The following is a 19,345-nucleotide window of genomic DNA, read 5'->3' as shown; positions in this document are numbered from 1 at the left end:
TGACTCCACACTGCTTGGAAGGAGCTGGCTGGGCAAAATCCGCTGGAACTGGGATGACATCCGAGCGCTATCGCATGTCGATGAGGCCTCATGTACCCAGGTTCTTAACAAATTTCCTTCCCTTTTTGAGCCAGGCATTGGAAACTTTACTGGGGCGAAGATGCGGATCCACTTGGTCCCAGAGGCACGACGCATTCACCACAAGGCGCGAGCGGTACCTCACTTGATGAGGGAGAGAGTGGAAATCTAGCTGGACAGGCTGCAACGCACGGGCATCATCTCCCCAGTGGAATTCAGCGAGTGGGCCAGCCCGATTGTTCCAGGACTCAAAAGTGATGGCCCGGTCAGGATTTGCGGCGATTATAAAGTAACTATTAATCGTTTCTCGCTACAGGACCAATACCCACTGCCTAAGGCAGACGACCTATTTGCGACGCTGGTAGGAGGCAAGACGTTCACCAAGCTCGACCTGACTTCGGCCTACATGACGCAGGAGCTGGAGGAGTCTTCGAAGGGCCTCACCTGCATCAACACGCACAAAGGACTGTTCATCTACAACAGATGCCCGTTTGGAATTCGGTCGGCTGCAGCGATCTTCCAGAGAAACATGGAGAGCCTACTCAAGTCGGTACCATACACGGTGGTCTCTCAGGACGACATATTGGTCACGGGTCAGGACATTGTCGAGCACCTACAAAACCTGGAGGAGGTCCTCCAGCGACTGGATCGCGTAGAGCTGCGGCTGAAGAGGTCGAAATGCGTCTTCATGGCCACAGAAGTGGAGTTTTTGGGGAGAAAGATCGCGGCGGACGGCATTCGGCCCACAGACGCCAACACAGAGGCTATCAGGAACGCACCCAGGCCACAGAACGTCATGGAGCTGCGGTCGTTCCTGGGACTCCTCAACTATTTTGGTAACTTCCTACCAGGGTTAAGCACTCTCTTAGAGCCGCTACATGTGTTATTGCGCAAAGGTGAGAACTGGGTATGGGGAAAAAAACAAGTAATTGCTTTTGAGAAAGCCAGAAACATTTTATGCTCCAACAAGCAGCTTGTATTGTATAAACCGTGTAAAAGACTTGTGCTAGCATGTGATGCGTCGTCGTACAGAGTCGGGTGTGTATTCCAATAAGCTAATGTTGTGGGGAAGTTGCAACCTGTCGCCTATGCCTCCAGGAGCTTGTCTAAGGCCGAGAGGGCCTACAGCATGATTGAGAAAGAGGCATTAGCGTGTGTGTTCGGGGTAAAGAAAATGCATCAGTACCTGCTTGGCCTCAAATTTGAGCTGGAAACCGATCACAAGCCCCTCATATCCCTGTTCGCTGAAAACAAGAGGATAACTACTAATGCCTCAGCCTGCATACAAAGGTGGGCACTCGGGCTTTCAGCGTATAACTATACCATCCACCACAGGCCAGGCACCGAGAACTGTGCGGATGCTCTCAGTCAGCTACCATTGCCCACCACAGGGGTGGAAATGGCGCAGCCTGCAAACTTGTTGATTGTGGCGCAGCCCGCAGACTTGTTGATGGTCATGGAAGCGTTTGAAAATGATAAATCACCTGTCATGGCCCGCCAGATTAGGACTTGGACCAGCCAAGATCCTCTGCTGTCCCTAGTAAAAAACTGTGTACTGCATGGGAGCTGGGCCAGCATCCCCGTAGAAATGCAAGAGCGAATCAAGCCGTTCCAGCGGCGAAAGGACGAGCTGTCTATTCAGGCAAACTGCCTGTTGTGGGGTAACCGCGTAGTGTTACCCAAAAAGGGCAGGGAGACATTCATCTCGGATCTCCACAGCACACACCCGGGTATAGTAATGATGAAAGCAATAGCCAGATCCCACGTGTGGTGGCCCGGTATCGACTCTGACTTAGAGTCCTGTGTTCGGCAATGCAGCGTGTGTGCTCAGTTGAGCAACTTGCCCAGAGAGGCATAACTAAGTTTGTGGTCCTGGCTCTCCAGACCATGGTCGAGGATCCATGTCGACTATGTGGGCCCGTTTCTCAGTAAAATGTTTCTGGTGGTGGTGGATGCTTTTTCAAAATGGATTGAATGTGAAATAATGTCGGGAAGTACCGCCACCACCACCATTGAAAGCCTGAGGACCATGTTTGCCACCCACGGCCTGCCTGACATACTGGTCAGTGACAACGAGCCATGTTTCACCAGTGCCGAATTTAAAGAATTCATGACCTGCAATGGGATCAAACATGTCACCTCAGCCCCATTTAAACCAACCTCCAATGGGCAGGCAGAGCGGGTAGTACAAACAATCAAATAGAGCCTTAAACGAGTCACAAAAGGCTCACTCCAAACCCGCCTGTCCCGAGTACTGCTCAGCTACCACACGAGACCCCACTCGCTCACAGGGGTGCCCCCGGTTGAGCTACTCATGAAAAGGGCACTTAAAACCAGACTATCGCTGGTGAACCCCAACCTGCATGATCAGGTAGAGAGCAGGTGGCAGCAACAAAATGTAAACAATGATCGCACCACTGTGTCACGGGAAATTGATCTGAATGATCCTGTGTATGTGCTAAACTATGGACATGGTCCCAAGTGGATCGCGGGCACGGTGATAGCTAAAGAAGGGAGTAGGGTGTTTGTAGTCAAACTAGACAATGGACAAATTTGCAGAAAGCACCTGGACCAAACGAGGGTGCGGTTCACAGACAGCCCTGAACAACCCACAGCAGACACCACCTTTTTTGAGCCCACAACACACACCCAAAAGATCAACGACAGCACCACGGACCAGGAAATCAAACCCATCACGTCCAACAGCCCAGCAAGGCCAAGCTCACCCAGCAGCCCTGCAGGTCCAACAACACGCCAGCCCAGCGAGGGCACTGCCAACACACCAGAACAGACATTTGTACCGAGGCAGTCCAACAGGGAAAGAAAGGCTCCCGACCGCCTCACCTTGTAAATAGTTTTCACTTTGACTTTGCGGGGGAGTGATGTTGTGTATCTATAAAGCATGCACTCCCATGTTCCGCTACCAGGGAGCGCATCCCCTGAAGTCCCAAGGGATCCCAGCATCCCTTGAGAGCACTGTATATAAGCCGGCCTCTAAGGCCTGTTCCTCACTCTGGAGTGCCTTAATAAAGAGTGAGGTCACTGTTACTTTAACCTCCCTGTGTGCAATCTCATCTGTGTTAGGAACACAATAAGGAGTAGCCACTTGGGTGAGGTACATGAGTGACGTCACTACCTGTCCATCCATACCCAGCCCTAGCAAGAGTCGGTGCCTGCAGCAAAGAGTGGAGGAAAATTGGGTGGAAAGAAAGCTTGATTAAGACAAAATGGATGCGAATCATTTACAAAAATCAGTGGCACTCAAATACCGTGAAAACTTCCGCTGTGAATAAAATGCTACAGCAATTGTGGAATAAAACTGTTCTTTGAGTCAAGAGCTCTTTTATATTCTGTGAACATGTTTTTCCTTTTGCAGGGTCCTCCTGGGCTTCCAGGCTACAAGGTAAGGTCTAGAAGATTGAGTTGTTCAAACGTTTCTGGTTTGTTTGTGCTGTTCGATTTGAATTCATTTTCATCACTTTTCTTTTTGCTTTTCCTTATTTCTCTGCATTAGGGTGACCCAGGCGAGGTGCTGTCATCACAGTTGTTGGGTAATAAAGGAGATTCAGGACTGCCCGGTCTCCCTGGACTGCCAGTAAGTAGCAGAGCCACTTGTCTTTGTGCTCTTGAGTAGTGTTCAAGTGGTTTTTAGCGAATGTGAGTGTGTGTTTATGTGGACATGTATGTGATCGATGAGTGTGTGACTGATTGTTAGTGTGTTACATGTCAGAACATCACCACAAAAGGCAACTCTTAAAATCAAACTGTTTCATAAAAAAAATTGATTGATTAAAGGAGATTTCTTCCATTGAGACCAACAATTTTAATAGTCAATCTCTTGTGGAGGCAGACTGGTTGTGAACATTGAATTTAGGGTGATGAGTGGGTTTCAAGACATGATAAAATGTTACTGTTCTCAGTGCAGACATGGTCTATACAGAAGAGAACAGAGGGTCTCGACTGTGGGAGGGACCAGTTAAATAAAAATAGTGGCTTATTAAAACCACTGTCATTTAGCAATACTTGTCCCTGGGGTGAAATGGGAACTTCTATTTGATTTGTGCGTCTAATTGATGTGTTAATATACAGGCACCTCTCTGCATTACTTGGACAGGAATTATGTGAAGTAGAAAGCCACAGTTTGTCCGAGTAGGGCATTTTAAAACATAACTAGGACCTGTTTTGAAACCCGAAGCAGAGAGAGAGAAAAGAAATAAAAATAAAAACTGTGATTGGTGATAACCTGAAATAATAAAACCGAAAATGCTGGAAATACTCAGCAGATCAGGCAACATCTGTGGGGAAAGAAACAGGGTTAACGTTTCAGACCCGTGACCTTTCATCAGACTGAAAGATAAAATGGGCTCTCATTTCAGGATGGAGTCACATTGACCGATCAGATTTGAATGTGATTATTATTGCAATTTGATTATTATTGCAAGAATTCTTCTTTTGTTTGCAACCACTAGCTGCAGTCAGGGGGCAAAAGATTGCACTGAAGGGAGTCTTGCTGTGTGTGTGGTTTGTACAGTCAATGTATATAATATAAATTCAATGTACACTAGGACACTTTGTGTACCCATGTAGAGTCAGCATGTGCCAGGGACATCTTTCTCTTTATCGTGCAGTCAGAGGTGCTGTTCTGAGGTTGAGACTAGAGTGCCAAGCATGCTCACCTGGCAGATAGATGCTTAAAACCAGTCGGGAGATTTGCCCACCGACGTCCCACTTCCTACCCGCAGTCTTTAATTTTAACCTGCTCTTCTGAGCAGACGGGAATTTGGCAGGGTCCTTTAAATTTGCAGATAGAGCTCTGATGATGTCATTGGGGCCCGGCTGCTATTTTAACCCATGGCCTGAATGGGGAAGCTTTTACAGTCAACAGCCCCCGCACCCCCCCACCCCGCCCCCCCCCCCCCGCTCTAAATCTCAAGGCCCTCCCGAAAAACCCTCCCCAAAACTTGCCCTGATTGCCAGATGCCGCTTCTTCAGTTCCCACCAGCAGCCTCTTGACCCGACATTCTGCTCCTGCCCACAGGCTTCACCCTGCCCAGGTCAAGGAGGTTTGCAACTTGCCATGGAAACCAGCCGCCCAATTCCGACCGGAGTTAAAATGGTGGCTTCAAGCACTTTGATATTTTCCTCTGGCCAATATTTCCAGCAAATTGGTCAGAACACTGCATTTACCATTTCACTAGAGACTGTCTCTGAACCCAGACATCGGTTCGTTGCTGCTCCAAGCTGACTCCTCCCCACTATCGACAAGCCAAGTTCATCCCACCAAATGACCTCTGACTTTAACTTTGGACTCTCTCACAGCCTTTATTTACGACCAGGACACGGCTATCCTGATCTCGCCATGCCTCTGTAACCTGAATTTCTTCTGCATCCATTCCATTTCAACTCGTGCTTTTGCCCCGTACCATTTACTTCCCTTTCCCTTCTGTACCTTCCCCCATTGCTGAGGCAGATTAGAGACAGCTTTACTCTGCATCTAGTAGTAAGCCGCACTCGTGAGTGTTTGATGTCAACACTAAAAGAAAGAACGTCTTGCATTTCTCTAACGCCTCAAAGTGCTTTACAGCCAATGAACTACTTTTCAACAAAAGCAAAATACTGTCGATGCTGGAATCTGAAATAAAAACAGAAAATGCTGGAAATTTCAAAGTACTTTTTGAAGTGTAATCACTGTTGTAATGTAGGAAATGTGGCAGCCAATTTGTGCACAAACAAGCTACCACAAACAGCAATGAAGTACCAGATAAACTGTTTTTGTTATGTTGATTGAGGCATAAATATTGGCCAGGATTCCAGGGATAACTCCCCTGCTCTTCTTTGCAATCATGCCATGGGATCGTTTATAACCACCTGAGAGAGCAGACAGGGCCTCAGTTTAACATCTCATCTGAAAGACGACACCTCCGACAGTGCAGCGCTCCTTCAGCACTGCACTGGAGTGTCAGCCTAGATTTATGTGCTCAAGTACCTAGAGTGGGACTTCAACCCACAACCTTCTGACTCTGTGGCAAGTGTGCTACCCACTGAGCCACAGCTGACACTAGTTACAGGAACCTGTACAGTCTGTTGGATTAGTGTTTCAAGTGATGAATATTGGATGTGGATATGAAGCTGACGAATTTCTGTCTTTCACAGGGCCCTCAAGGTACACCGGGGTCATCGGGACAAATCGGCCCATCTGGTCCCTCAGGGCAGTCGGTACGTAAAGTTGAAACAAAGTTGGGTGTAAAAAACTGTCACTCTACCCGCCCCCTACCCCAGTGTACACATCCCTCTTCATTGGTGATTGTTTACATATATTTCTCCAAAGTTCAACCATGGAAACAGTATCGTGGACATCAAAAAGTGATCCAACTCCCCTCACTTTAGAATGATCTCTTTTGGATTTGGCATTCTCAGCAAATACTAAATGAGCACATTCATAGAAACATAGAAATGTACAGCGCGGAAGGCAGCCATTTCGGCCCATCGTGTCCTTGTCAGCTGACAAAGAGCCGCACGGCCCTCGGTCAGCAGCCCTGAAGGTTACATATAAATCTATGAACAATAAACAATGGCAGAAAGGCAAAGAGCACCCAGCCCAACCAGTCCACCCCACACAACTGCGACACCCCTTACACTAAAACATTCTACACTCCACCCCAATCGGAGCCATGTGATCTCCTGGGAGAGGCAAAACCCAGATAAAAACTCAGGTCAATTTGGGCGAAAAAAATCTGGGAAAATTCCTCTCCGACCCATCCGAAACTATTCCAGGTGTATTTACCATCATAACTGCGCCGGCCAACCAGAGGTTATCCAGTCTAGTCACAATTACCAGTTCTGGGTCCATAACTCTGCAGGTTACGGCACTTTAAGTGCCCATCCAACCATCATTTCAATGTGGTGAGGGTTTCTGCATCCACCACTCTTCCAGGCAGCGAGTTCCAGATCCCCACAACCCTCTGCGTAAAGAAGCCCCCCCCCTCAAATTCCCTCTGAACCTTCCACCAACCACCTTAAAACTGTGCCAAGAAATCTAGTTGTCGCAATGCACTCCGCAGGACAGCAAAAATGGACAGTGGCTTTCCTTTTTAAGACGTGAATATAAAATTGCAACGGATTAAAAAGTAATGGGGGGGTGTCTATTGGGGCTAATTCAGAACTCTTTCTGAGCCTAGGTTAGTTGATACATTTAGTTCACAAATTCCAGTGTAAACAAAGATAGAGATATCTGCAGCCATTTAAGAGGACAGAGGGGTTGCAGGAGCAGCTGGAGCAAGGGGAGTGGGGTCACTGATTTGACAAGTAGCCGGTATTTTTGTTGAAATGTGAGGGTTTGGTCATGTGTAGTACCTAACCATGTTACAATCATTTACCGTAAAACTGCTTCACATTTTCCAGGGTCCTCCTGGTTCTCCCGGACAACCTGGACAAAAGGTAAGGAGGCTGAAGGAAAAACAAGACGATTTAAATCGAGGAAACTTTACATACCTAGGCTCACCGGTTTTTCTTTTGCTCCTTTTCGCTATAGGGGAATATGGGTTTGAACTTCCAAGGACCCAAAGGGGAGAAGGTAAACATGTGCTTATTTTTTCTCTATTATTAATCGTGACCTGGTGTCATTAATATTAATATACTTGCTTCATAGCCTGTGGCTATGTGGGCTCCAGCTTCCAGGCAAGTCTGGTTGATGCAAGATGTATATATGGGACGGTGACTGCAACAACGTACAGTCAGACAGTGCGACAGTGCTTCTTGGGTAAAACGAGGCCTCGGACTCTGAGAAAAGGAAAGCTCGGGCACCAAGGGCCAGAAATTGATGAACTCACTGCCCACTGCCACCAACATTCCTCTGCAAGATCCGCCCGGTGCCACTTTCGAGGTGAGCTGGAGCGGGCGGGAGGGGAGAACCGCTGGGAAGCGCCCGCTGACGTCAGCAGACGGCCGAGTGACGCAACTGAGCTCCCGCCCGCCGAGCTCTCATATTCATGCGGGTGGGAGTCGGCGCCAGAATGGGGGTGGTCTGCTGCGAAGAGGCTGGTCTGTCCCTGATTTTTGTTTGCAGGTCTTCAACCCTCCGTGGGCCGTCTCCATCCTCGGTGGCACTTGGGCGGCAAGCGCCTTTGCTGCCGAGATTGGGAGCTCCCGCCGGCTGCCGGCCAGATTGGCGGCGTAAGTCCCTCATTTGCCGCCCGCCGACCTTCGAGGGACCTTGTTGATGAATATCCCGCCCAAAGAACCGTCAGGTACCTCGGCGGCCATCGGCGGTCCTTTGGGTGGCACTTGGGCGGGCGGGGGCCTTCACCAATTTTGGGCCCCAAGTAAGGGAATTTTAAGAGGTGAGTAAAGGTATCTTGGAAGAGCTGGGTTGTCAGGATGTTTATGTTTTAAGGCAGTTGCAGCGCAGGAAGGTTCCAGAGGGCAGGGACCTTGCGGCTGGAAAGTCTGCTCCCAGTGGTACACAGTGACCTGGGATCGGAGGAATGGAAAGGTGCAAGCTTGAAGGTATGGCCAGAGAAGATTGCCCGAATAGCAGTGACAAGGCTCCTGAAGTCAATTTGCTGGAGTTGAGGGAGCCAACAGAGGTAGGCGATGGTGATAAATGATGCGTGTGTGGGACCATGAACAAGGGACGAGACACTCCTGCGCTCTTGCAGTTAGGATGCCTCCCCTCACCGGAACGAAATGTGAATCCAAAGGAAATGGCAGTGCCCAGTGTGGAGGAGGGTGGGTGGGAGGGGACAGGAAACGACCCAGTGATTTCCACAGAAGCCTCCAAAAACCTACGAAAAACACTTCCTTGAAAAACATACGGGCTCTTCCTCTGAACTATGTATAGTTTTACCAGTTGGCTGTCAATGGTAAAGGCCAGTTGTAAGGTTCTTACTTTTACTCTGTTTAATAATTTCATGTCTGTCTTTTCCAGGGTGATCCGGGTCTTCAGGGTCCCCCTGGACCCCCGGGACAGTTGGAACAGCTGAATTCTCCTGGTGTAGATTTCCAGAAAGGAGACAAGGTAACCGTGTCATCACTTGACATATGCTGTGGGCTACTACCGAGCTGAAAAGGTGTTGACAACAAATAAATTCCTCCAGCTTGTTGCCGCGGGACAGGCACTTGAAAGAATTCACATAATGGCAGGCAAAGAAGAAATGAAATTCTCCCCCACACTGGAGCTTTCACGGATTCCCCCCTCCCTTATCAGCGGGCTACAAGGGCAGATCTATCACTCCTGTCACTGTCCCTGCGGCACAGGCCAGGGATAGAATCCTTGACCTTCCTGGCCTGTGTCTCCATTTCAGATTTGGAAGTGTATTCACTAATTGGGGCAACAGGGTGAGCTCTTTTATCTTAGTTTCTAACACAACGTGCAGTAAACATAATCTCAGCATGGAAAGCGCGAAAATTTTCTGACTTTGCACCATTTCAGTGCAGTGCTGAAACAGTTCAGCAATGTTGGAGGTATTGCCTTTCGGGTGAACTGTTAAACTAAGGCCCCATCTTCCTGCTTAAGGGAATGTAAATGGTCCAACGGTGCGATTGGAAGAAGATTAATGTGTTTTCCTGGTGTCCCAGCCAACATTTCTCACTTAGACCGCAACACCAAAGATATCTGGTCATTCATTCATTTGCTATTTCTGGGGGCTTGATGTGTGGAAATTGGCCTGCAGAATTTGTCTATGTAATAACAGTGATTGTACTTCAAAAGTAATCCATTGGTTGTAAAGTATTTTGGAAAGTCTTTCTCCTTTCTTTCTTTTCTTTCTCTTTTTTCTTTCTTTCTCTTTCTCTCTTTCTCTTTCTCTTTTGTTCTTTTTCTTTTTCTCTCTCTCCCTCTTTCTCTCCCACTCTCTTTCTTTCTTTCGTTCTTTCTCTTTTTCTCTCTTTCTCTCTCTCATTCTTGTTTTCTATAATAGTATTCCTGTGAGCATCCCCTGAAGCTTTGTCCCTGTTTTGTTCCCGGCAGGGTGATTATGGACTACCTGGCTCACCTGGTGAGAGAGGCTCCCCGGGCATTCCCGTAAGTATGGCGTGCAGAGTTTAAACAAACCGTCGCGATCATGGCTGTGGCTCTGTCACTCAGTCCGTGTTTCATTTGTTACAGGGACCCCCTGGCTTTAGTGGCAAAGGTGACAAGGGTGAGCCTGGAGACGCAGGAAAGAGAGTGAGTAAGAAAAATCAAACCGCAGCCAATGGAGAGCTCCATGCTGCTGGTGGGCTGGAAATGATAGTCAGCAGTTTCTAGCCTGGCATATGGACCGCTTTTGGCATAGATTACCAGCACTAGAACACTTTTAAAATCCAGTATAATGCTAGCTGAATGTTTTAGGTTTTGCTTGAATCTGTTCTCTGCGCTGGGATTCTGTGAAGTGGCAGTTAAATTCATGCTACCTCTTCCTTCAACTGTCTAGGCCTGAAGTTCTGGAATTCCCTCACTAAACCTCTATGCATCCCTATGTTTCATTTAAAGTATTCCTGTAATTTGGTACATCCTTCTGTTACTCCATTGGAAGCCTGTTTTATCGAGCTGATTGCTGTGAGCACAATTCCTTAACGCATAAGCTGTCAGTTTGTGTACAACAGGTTGTATAGATCTCATTTTTCATCTGGTCTAAAGTTTTATTTCAGGTGTTTATATTTTTCTCCCTTAAATCCATGTCCCCATGCCACTCGCCCATTCCAAAATAAGTAGCTTGGTTCCAGGCCCCTGTCATTACTTAACTAGAACTGGTCGGATGGTGATGGGCGAGAGCAGTTGAAAGTGACTAGCCTTCAATATTGTTTTCTCCCATTTGGGAGTCTGCTTGTCCCTTTCACCATCTTCCTCCTTGCAGCTGAGGGCGTCAACCTAGTGTATGGGAGGCATAACCCACATTCCCTATCCTCCCAGTCTGTGGTCTATTCCTGTCATTCGATTTATTCCTTTTTGAAAGAAAGCAGGTCACATCTCCATTTTCTGTGCTCTCAAACTTGAATTAATTTTAAAATCCATTTTCAAGCTTCTCCCATCGTTTACGCTGAACTTTTACTCAGTATTAATATGGAGGCGACAGTGTTCCATTTGTTGAGTGCGTGATTCTGATTTGGGCCCCCGGTTTAGAGATGTGTATCCAGGACCAGCCAATCATGTTGCTGCTCACCCAGGAGCAATTAAATAAATGTACTCCACTTAAGACAATAATAATCACTTTGGTTCTGTAATGAAGTAAGGAAGCAACATTTCCTCTGCAGAAAATAAGAAAACTTTTCAGGGTAAAATGGCTGTTTTTATTTTTCTGTGCAGTTTGAAATTAATTATCACGATACAATTCTGTACGTGCATCATCCAAAGACAAGATTGTTTACAACTAGGCACAAATGTTTAACTTTTCTCTGCTGGATACAGCTGTCACTGTGTAAACATTGGTTTCCTGAATACATGTTTTTCTATTTTTGTTTAAACAGGGTAAACCTGGTAAAGATGGAGAACCGGGCAACCCAGGATTTGATGTAAGTACTTGCATTCTTAACAATATTGAGCTCATGTTATCCAAAGGTGTTCAGACATCCATAATATAAGAGCTTGGGTTCTCTCAGAAATCTGGCATCAGCAACCTGTGTTCGAAGCTTGGACTAAGCAAACTCTTCCACCAGGGAATGTATTTAATTGGCCTTGAAGTTTCTCCGCGGTTCCGCCAGGTATCGGCTGGACCTTCTGAGAAGCGGGTCCCTGTTTCCGGGAGTTTCCTGGTTGCCCTGTAAAGTCCGGAACCTCTGCCTTGTGTCCCGAGCCAAAGGCAACCTGTCCTTGACAGATCTGCGCAAAGTAGCTATCCTTCATTTGTCGACGAACAGCCACATTCTCGGAGCAGCCAGCTGTCGGGGTGAATGCACAGTGGTTGTAAAGAGACTCCATCATTTGTTTTACAGGGTCTCCCAGGGGATTTGGGTCGGTCAGGAGGACCAGGCAGAGATGGAAGCAAGGTAAAATGACGTCGAATTTTACAGCACAGCAACGGGTCATTCGGCGGTGACCTCAACGAGTTATATTTTGGGGGAGCCAAATCAGTTTGTCAACATGTTGATGTCAAACTTTCTGGGTGTTGAAAATCGCAGTGACGATACACTTTCTTTCAGTTTTTTCCCCCTGAAGATGCTGACTCATTCTGGGCCAGCTTTTCTTGAGATACCTTCGCCAAATTGGCCATTCTGTGTATGTGAGTCTCATGCTATTTACTGTGTGGGCCTTACACGCCCTGACCTCGCTCAAATTCCACACAACTGCACCTCTAATTCTGCCCTCTTGAGCATCCTTGATTATAATTGCTCCAATCATTGGTGGCCGTGCCTTCAGCTGTCTGGGCCCTAAGCTCTGGAATTCCTGCCTCCCTACCTCTTATTCCTTCTTTAAGACGCTCCTTAGAATCTACCTCTTTCGTTTTGGTCAAGCTTTTAGTCATCTGTCCTAATTTCTCGTTATGTGGCTCGGTGTCAAATTGTTTGTCTTGTAACACTCACGTGATGCGCCTTGGGGCGTTTTACTACATTAAAGGCACTATATAAATACAAGTTGTTGTTGTTGTATTATGGTAGGAGTTTTCTCCCTGCTCTATGCCAGGACTTCGAAATGAATCATAGCACCTTAAAATCTGCCAATGTTGGCATCAGCAAACTCAGCGATCAAACCTGGGGCTCACCTGGGTTTTTGTGGCTCAGCATCACACTGAGCAGTATAGTTACCTAAAGCATCAGAGTGCTTGGCTTTTAAAATAAAAGTGAGGCAAAGTGTAAATGTGTGCAAAGTTTTGACAGAGTATCTCAGTCGTATTTATGTATTTGAAGCAATTATTTAATCAAAATTTGACAGTAAGGGTTTTTAGATTAGTCCGTGGTAAAGTGTGTGCTCACGCTCATTTGCCTTCATTGTCTAATTTCATGATTTGGTAGTTGCAAGGAATCAAGGGATATGGGACCGGGCGGGAAAGTGGAGTTGAGGGTCGAAGATCAGCCTTAATCTTATTGAATGGCAGAGCTGGCTCGAGATGCCGTATGGCCTACTCCTGCTCCTAATTCTCATGTTCTATGTAAGTGGTAGATGAGAAATTGGGATGTCCTAGGCTCAAGACTACCTGTCACGCAAATCAAAGTCCAGTGTGCTTTATTGGTTCTTGGCCTGGCCACTGGAATGGAGTAAACTGCTGTTGAGAGGTGAGGTGTGGGAAGATTTACTGCTTTGTCTGCTAAATTGTACCTCGCTCTCTGACTGGGTACTTAGTGATCCATGGACTGTGGTCTAGACCACTAATATCTGAAACGGAGCTGGGGGTATTTAGCCTGCAAAGAGTGGAGTATTAACTGAGAACACAGAAAGGGTTGGAGTGAAGGATGGGTTTACGAATGTAATGGCAATATGAAATGAGTTGATCGTTTACTGCTTTGAGATGAGTTGATCATTTAATGGGCCGTGATGAGAATGGAGAAGAACTGAAGGAGGTCAGCCATTAATGAGGGAGCTCATCTATTTTAAGTTAAAAGATAGTTAAAATCAAAATCTTGAAATTTTTATATGGAGGCTGAGTGAATATTTCATAAACTAAAACCTATTTTTTAATTGGGACATTTATATCATTAACTTATTTTTGTTTCTGTAAACAGGGTCAAAAAGGAGAATATGGTCCCCCTGGTCCCCCAGGCATTGTAAGTATCCAAGATTGAATATTTCACATTTATATTCCAGCTATTTTAGGTGTTTAATGATGGGAACAACCATTAAGTTATCGTAACTCTTGACACTTTACTGATAAACTTGATTAGACTTCACAAATCCCTGATATCTGAGTTTTACTTGATGCAAGGATTGACTAGACTTTATTCCTGAGTCGAGTTCTGTAGACACTTGACCGAATAAGAATAGACATTTTGTCCTAGACAGAGCAGAGCAGAGCTGTTGGGAGACGAGCTAGCATCGTGGCTACAGAGTACTCCCGGCTTTCAAACCAGATGGGGAATTAAAGTTTTTACACGGGGCATTGGGTAGATCAGTATTACTAGAATGTTCTTTATTTTTCAAGGATTTAAGTTTGAAAGCAGTCTGGACAAAAGGATAAAAGTCCCCCTTTCCTCAGCAATTTGATATTGCAGGTAAAGTGAGTTAGGGCAAGAATACACCACTGTCTTTTTGTTGTGATTTTACAGCAGTGGCAATTGGTGTGAATTATGGAAAAAGATATTCATATTTTGACAACTCTAATTGAGATAGTCCGGGTAAGAGGAATGGGCTAGCACAGTGTCCTTTCACTTCTAAGACCTGGGTTTAAATCTAGCCCAGGATAATGGGATGTGACTGCCTTCTCTTCCTCAGCTGTAAGAGCTGCAATAGATAAGCAGATTCTAGTGGGCATGAACCTACAGCTATAAATTTCTTGCAGTTTGGCATAAGTTTACGCTGGATTGTGAATCATGCTGATAGAAGAGGCAAGGCCTATGTTTGGGACAATGAGGGTGGGCTGTTCCCCTGAGGCAGGGAATACGAGTTACAGCCTTTAATTTGTGCATGTACCACGTGTGATAATGAAAGGCTGAACGGAACCAAGAGAAAAGGTGAGTGGTTGACTGAATCTTCACTAAAGTGCTTCGCTGCTGAAGAATGGACAATTGAAGAATTTTTTTTAAACAGGAAACTATTTAACATTACTTTAGTTATCAAGCACATTTACAGAGAGAGCTTTATCCTGCATTGAACCCATGTCAATTACTTACCTGGGAGTAACTCTATCTTGTGAGACTGAGTTGCTAAAGTCTCTATCGAGACTCCTTTCAGACTTAAATCTTCGTATAATTTTCTGCCAATCGCCAAAATAAAATTCTGGCTTTATTGCAGACCTTTCCAAGACACGGTGTTACTGTTGGACATAAAGGTGACCGAGGTTTCCCTGGCTCTTCTGGACAAATCGGAGAACGAGGCCCCCCAGGTTACTTATCCTTTTTACTACTTGTGAATAGCATGAACACCCTTTCCATTAAAAGCTTTAAAAAAAAATGACTATGTTGCTTCTTTTCTTCCAGGGTTTCCAGGGTTACCAGGAGCGCCAGGCCCTCCAGGTGAGGCATAGCAATCATACAGATTTTAAAAAACATCTCTTACTCACTATCTGTTTAAGTAGCGTCTCAGTCTGAATACAACAGAACTTTCCAGAATGGAGTGAGGAGGGCTGAACATTCGAAGAATACACTTCTTTTTAATTCGTTCATGGGATTTGGGCAGGGTCAGTATTTATTGCCCATCCTTAAGGTGGTGGTAAACCGCCTTCTTGAACCCCTGCAGTCCATCTTCTTTGTAGCGTTTGGTACAACTGAGTGGCTTGCTAGGCCATGAGGGCAGTTAAGAGTCAACTACATTGCCGTGGGTCTGGAGCCAGACGGGGTAAGGCCGGCAGAGTTCCTTCCCTAAAGGACATTAGTGAACCAACTGGGTTTTTACAACAATCCGGTAGTTTCATGATCACCATTACTGGTACAAGCTTTTTATTCCAGATTTATTTAATTGAATTTAAATTCCCCAGTTGACATGGTGGGATTTGAATTCATGTCTCCAGATCATTAGGATCATTAGTCCAGACCTCTAGCTTACTAGTCCAGTAACATAACCACTATGTCACCATTCCCGTCTGTGATGACTACCACCTTACAGTGGAACGAGCTAGAAGATGATGCACCATCCTCCATGAGCATGGGTCATATCATTCCTTCCAGTAACAGCTGATTCTGTAGTAAACATTGCGACCAAGATCCATATCAAAACATGCCCACAAATCTACCTTTACCCACCATTCTGAACACAAAACCGTTTGAATTATTTATAAAACTTTTTTTTCCCAGCGAAAACATGGCAAAGCCCAGCCAAATACAATCAACATTTTTTTGCCTCTAGCAACATTGAGAGGATCATTCGGTTGTGTAGAGTCACCAATCCCACCCGCCCAGAGGTGACCTGTGGTCAAAGGGAGTGGAGTTTAGAAAATAATCACTCCATGCTCCCTTAAAGCACAAAATTACCGTTTTCGCTGCGCTACCATTTTTAGGCCTAATTTTCGGCCTTTACGTCTCGGCAAAGTCAGTGTTGCACAAGGACTCGCGGCACAAACCGCTCTGCAACTTTAGTCCGGGGCCCATAGCGCTGTGAGAGGGGCTTTGGGAGGGGACAAAAAACAAAAAATTGTAAAAAAAACATTCAAAAAAACCTTATCTACTAAATTGCTGGAAAATAATTTTAAAATAAAAACTTTAACTTACCATTTTGCAGGTCTTCATACTTAACGCTGCTGGCAGGGCTGCACCAACAGGTTTGACCCTGTCGGTATTCTGAGCGTGGCGTAAGGGTAGGGAGAGTGCCAAAAGTACGACGGTAACGCAATCCGCGGCATTGCAAGTCGCTTCACGTCGCGCACCTCTCCCCGTCGGTACGTGGATGCACATAGAGGTACCAAAGATTCCCGCCGACTGGGTTTTCGGAGGGTCAAATCACGGCGAAAACCCAGTCGCAAAGTCGGCGAAAATCCAGCCCGAGATGTCAGAACTCCCAGTGACCTTTGACACCATGTAGTACCTCAGCTGTTCAGGTTTTTTTTCACCAAAGAACTCCATTCTTCAAAAAGTCCGAATAATGTTTGTTTTCTTAAACGTGTTTTCCTTTCCTCTCGTATTTTCTACCAGCTCAATCCAGTGTAGGATCACCAGGCACTCCGGGTTTCCCAGGTGAAAGAGGTCAGAAAGGTGACGAAGGCGTACCTGGCTTTTCACTCCCGGGCCCAGCAGGACCACTCGGTCGCCAAGGCCCTCCTGGTCCTCCAGGCCCTCCTGGTCATTCGGGCTCTTCAGGTAAATTCGTTTCTATCTTGTTTACAAGTCACACAAGATTAGTAATAACTAATTGTGAAAATCACATGTAGATATCTGGGTTCAACACAAAGAAACATTTCTTGTAAGAAAGAGCTTATATTTCTATAGTGTCAATACGTCTTCAGGACTTCCCAAGGCGCTTACACCCAATCAGTTACATTTAAAATGCGGTCACTATTATGTCAGCAAAATAAATGGTAGCCCATTTATGCACAGCAATGTCCCACAAATGGCAAACAAATGAATGAATGGTCAGATAAACTGTTTTTGGTGACGTTGGTTCAGCAAAGACTCTGTGCTCTTCAAATAAAGCCGTGCGATCTTTTGCACTCCCCTAATCTGGCAAACGGGGCCTCAGTTTGACATCCCATCTGAACCATGACCCCTCGAACTATGCAGCACCCCTCACTACTTGCACTGAAGCATCAGCTCAGATCAGTGTGCTCAAGTCCAGCAGTGGGGCGTGAACATACAGCTCTCGGATTCCGGGATGAGAGTACTGCCAACTGAGCCAAGCTGACATGTTGCACGTGTGAAATTGAGGCGGAGCCTGAGGCAAACTACAGATGCTAATGATATTCACTTGACTGTTGATAGTGCATCTGCTTTATTTGAAGAATAAGTCAGAAAAGATATGGTACTTGAGAGAGAAGAATGGGCGACTAGGCCTGTGCAAGTTGTTCAAAGAGAAAACATGCCCAGAAATATTTCAGATAACCAGCGGTCCATATTGAAGTAAAGTACAATAGCATTGGCCTAAGGAAAGGAACATAAAACCTAGCACCTGCTGCACTTACAACATCCAGCCAGAATTTAGATTTGCCTGCAAGCAAGAAGTGGCGCCAGAGATAAAACAATGTTGAACTTCATAAATAAAGCTGCTGAGGGTGTGGGGGAAGTTGCAATGTCTCTGTCGCTGTGGTAGAACCTACCCTCCAGGGCTGCTGTGAATCCCAACATTACCTGGAGAAAGAGAATGGTGGCACTTAAGTACTTGCTAACCTATCATGTGACTATTTCCTGCTGAAAAACAACCTTAAAAGACCCTTTATTTTAAATAGTTGTTCTGAAATATATCTGAATTACGTAGAATATACGGCACAGAAACAGGCCGTTCGGCCCAACCAGTCCATGCGGCATTTATGCTCCACTCGAGCCTCCTCCCATCCTTCCTCATCTAAATCTTATCAGCCTTACCCTCTATTCCCTTCTCCCTCATATGCGTATCTAGCCTCCCCTTAAATGCATCTATACTATTCGCTTCTACCACTCCCTGTGGTAGCGGGTTCCACAATCTCACCACTCTCTGGGTAAAGAAGTTTCTTCTGAATTCCCTGTTTGATTTCTTGGTGACTATCTTAAATTGCTGGCCTCTGGTTTTGCTCTTCCCCACAAGTGGAAACACTCGGGGGCAAAATTCCGCGTCGCCCCGTTTGGGGGCAGTAACCTTCGCGAGGCAGGACTTCCTGCACCAGTGCAGTGCAATGTCGGGCGCTCCACTTCCTCTCGGGGATGGGTCTCTCCGCGTAGCGCTGATGTGATCACAGGGCCCTCCCCTTCCATTAAAGGGGAGGGCACGCTGCAAGCCCTGCAGAGGTTTTGAGAGGCCTTCATTAAGCCACCGGAGATGTAGGGCGCCATGGCTGCAGCCCAGCACCGAACAAAGTGCCGGGCTGCACCATCGCGGCACAGACCCCACGCAAACACTCACGGAGGCCGGACTGGTATGTCAGCCGAAAAATAAAAATGGCGCCGCGCACTTCCCCTTTAAGTTTCACCCCACGAGCGAAATGCGACCTAATTTCCACATCGGGGCAAGAACCGGTCGGTGCACATGGCACTGAGATCAGCGGCCCGGGACGCTGCCGGTTTTGTGCCTCTGCTAACTCCCGCACAATTTCGTAGGAGCTGGTAGCCCCCAGAAGCCAATTTCACCCTCTCTGTGTCTACTCTCGCAAAGCTCTTCACATCATTTTATCGACCTCTAGGTCACCCAGAGGTCAAGAGAAAAGAGGCCCAACCTGCTCAGCCTCACCTGAAGGGGTATAACCTCACATTTTTGTTATCATCCTTCATCCTTATAAATATTTTATTCAACCTCTCCAGTGCCTCTTTAATCTTTTTATAGAAACATAGAAACATAGAAAATAGGTGCAGGAGTAGGCCATTCGGCCCTTCTAGCCTGCACCGCCATTCAATGAGTTCATGGCTGAACATTCAACTTCAGTACCCCATTCCTGCTTTCTCGCCATACCCCTTGATCCCCCTAGCAGTAAGGACCTCATCTAACTCCTTTTTGAATATATTTAGTGAATTGGCCTCAACAACTTTCTGTGGTAGAGAATTCCACAGGTTCACCACTCTCTGGGTGAAGAAGTTCCTCCGCATC

The 19,345-nt window shown here is 46.3% G+C and overlaps 1 protein-coding gene across 1 annotated transcript in view; it reads left to right on the top strand.

Moving 5' to 3' along the window:
- The window catches only part of col4a5 (collagen, type IV, alpha 5 (Alport syndrome)), a 291,814-nt gene that overhangs the window by 152,501 nt on the left and 119,968 nt on the right, over positions 1 to 19,345 (top strand). Inside the window, exons 8-21 of the mRNA XM_070882799.1 lie at positions 3,455 to 3,481; positions 3,593 to 3,673; positions 6,232 to 6,294; positions 7,480 to 7,515; positions 7,610 to 7,651; positions 9,005 to 9,094; positions 10,046 to 10,099; positions 10,184 to 10,243; positions 11,524 to 11,568; positions 11,989 to 12,042; positions 13,714 to 13,755; positions 14,939 to 15,029; positions 15,124 to 15,159; positions 16,771 to 16,935. Of these exons, the coding sequence (XP_070738900.1) occupies positions 3,455 to 3,481; positions 3,593 to 3,673; positions 6,232 to 6,294; positions 7,480 to 7,515; positions 7,610 to 7,651; positions 9,005 to 9,094; positions 10,046 to 10,099; positions 10,184 to 10,243; positions 11,524 to 11,568; positions 11,989 to 12,042; positions 13,714 to 13,755; positions 14,939 to 15,029; positions 15,124 to 15,159; positions 16,771 to 16,935 (886 nt within the window). The remainder of the gene's footprint in view (positions 1 to 3,454; positions 3,482 to 3,592; positions 3,674 to 6,231; positions 6,295 to 7,479; positions 7,516 to 7,609; positions 7,652 to 9,004; positions 9,095 to 10,045; positions 10,100 to 10,183; positions 10,244 to 11,523; positions 11,569 to 11,988; positions 12,043 to 13,713; positions 13,756 to 14,938; positions 15,030 to 15,123; positions 15,160 to 16,770; positions 16,936 to 19,345) is intronic.

Source organism: Pristiophorus japonicus, chromosome 6 (genome assembly GCF_044704955.1).
Source record: "Pristiophorus japonicus isolate sPriJap1 chromosome 6, sPriJap1.hap1, whole genome shotgun sequence".
Lineage (NCBI taxonomy): Eukaryota > Metazoa > Chordata > Chondrichthyes > Pristiophoridae > Pristiophorus > Pristiophorus japonicus.
The sequence above is the reverse complement of the archived record's forward strand: the minus strand, read 5'-3'. Positions and strand labels throughout refer to the sequence as shown.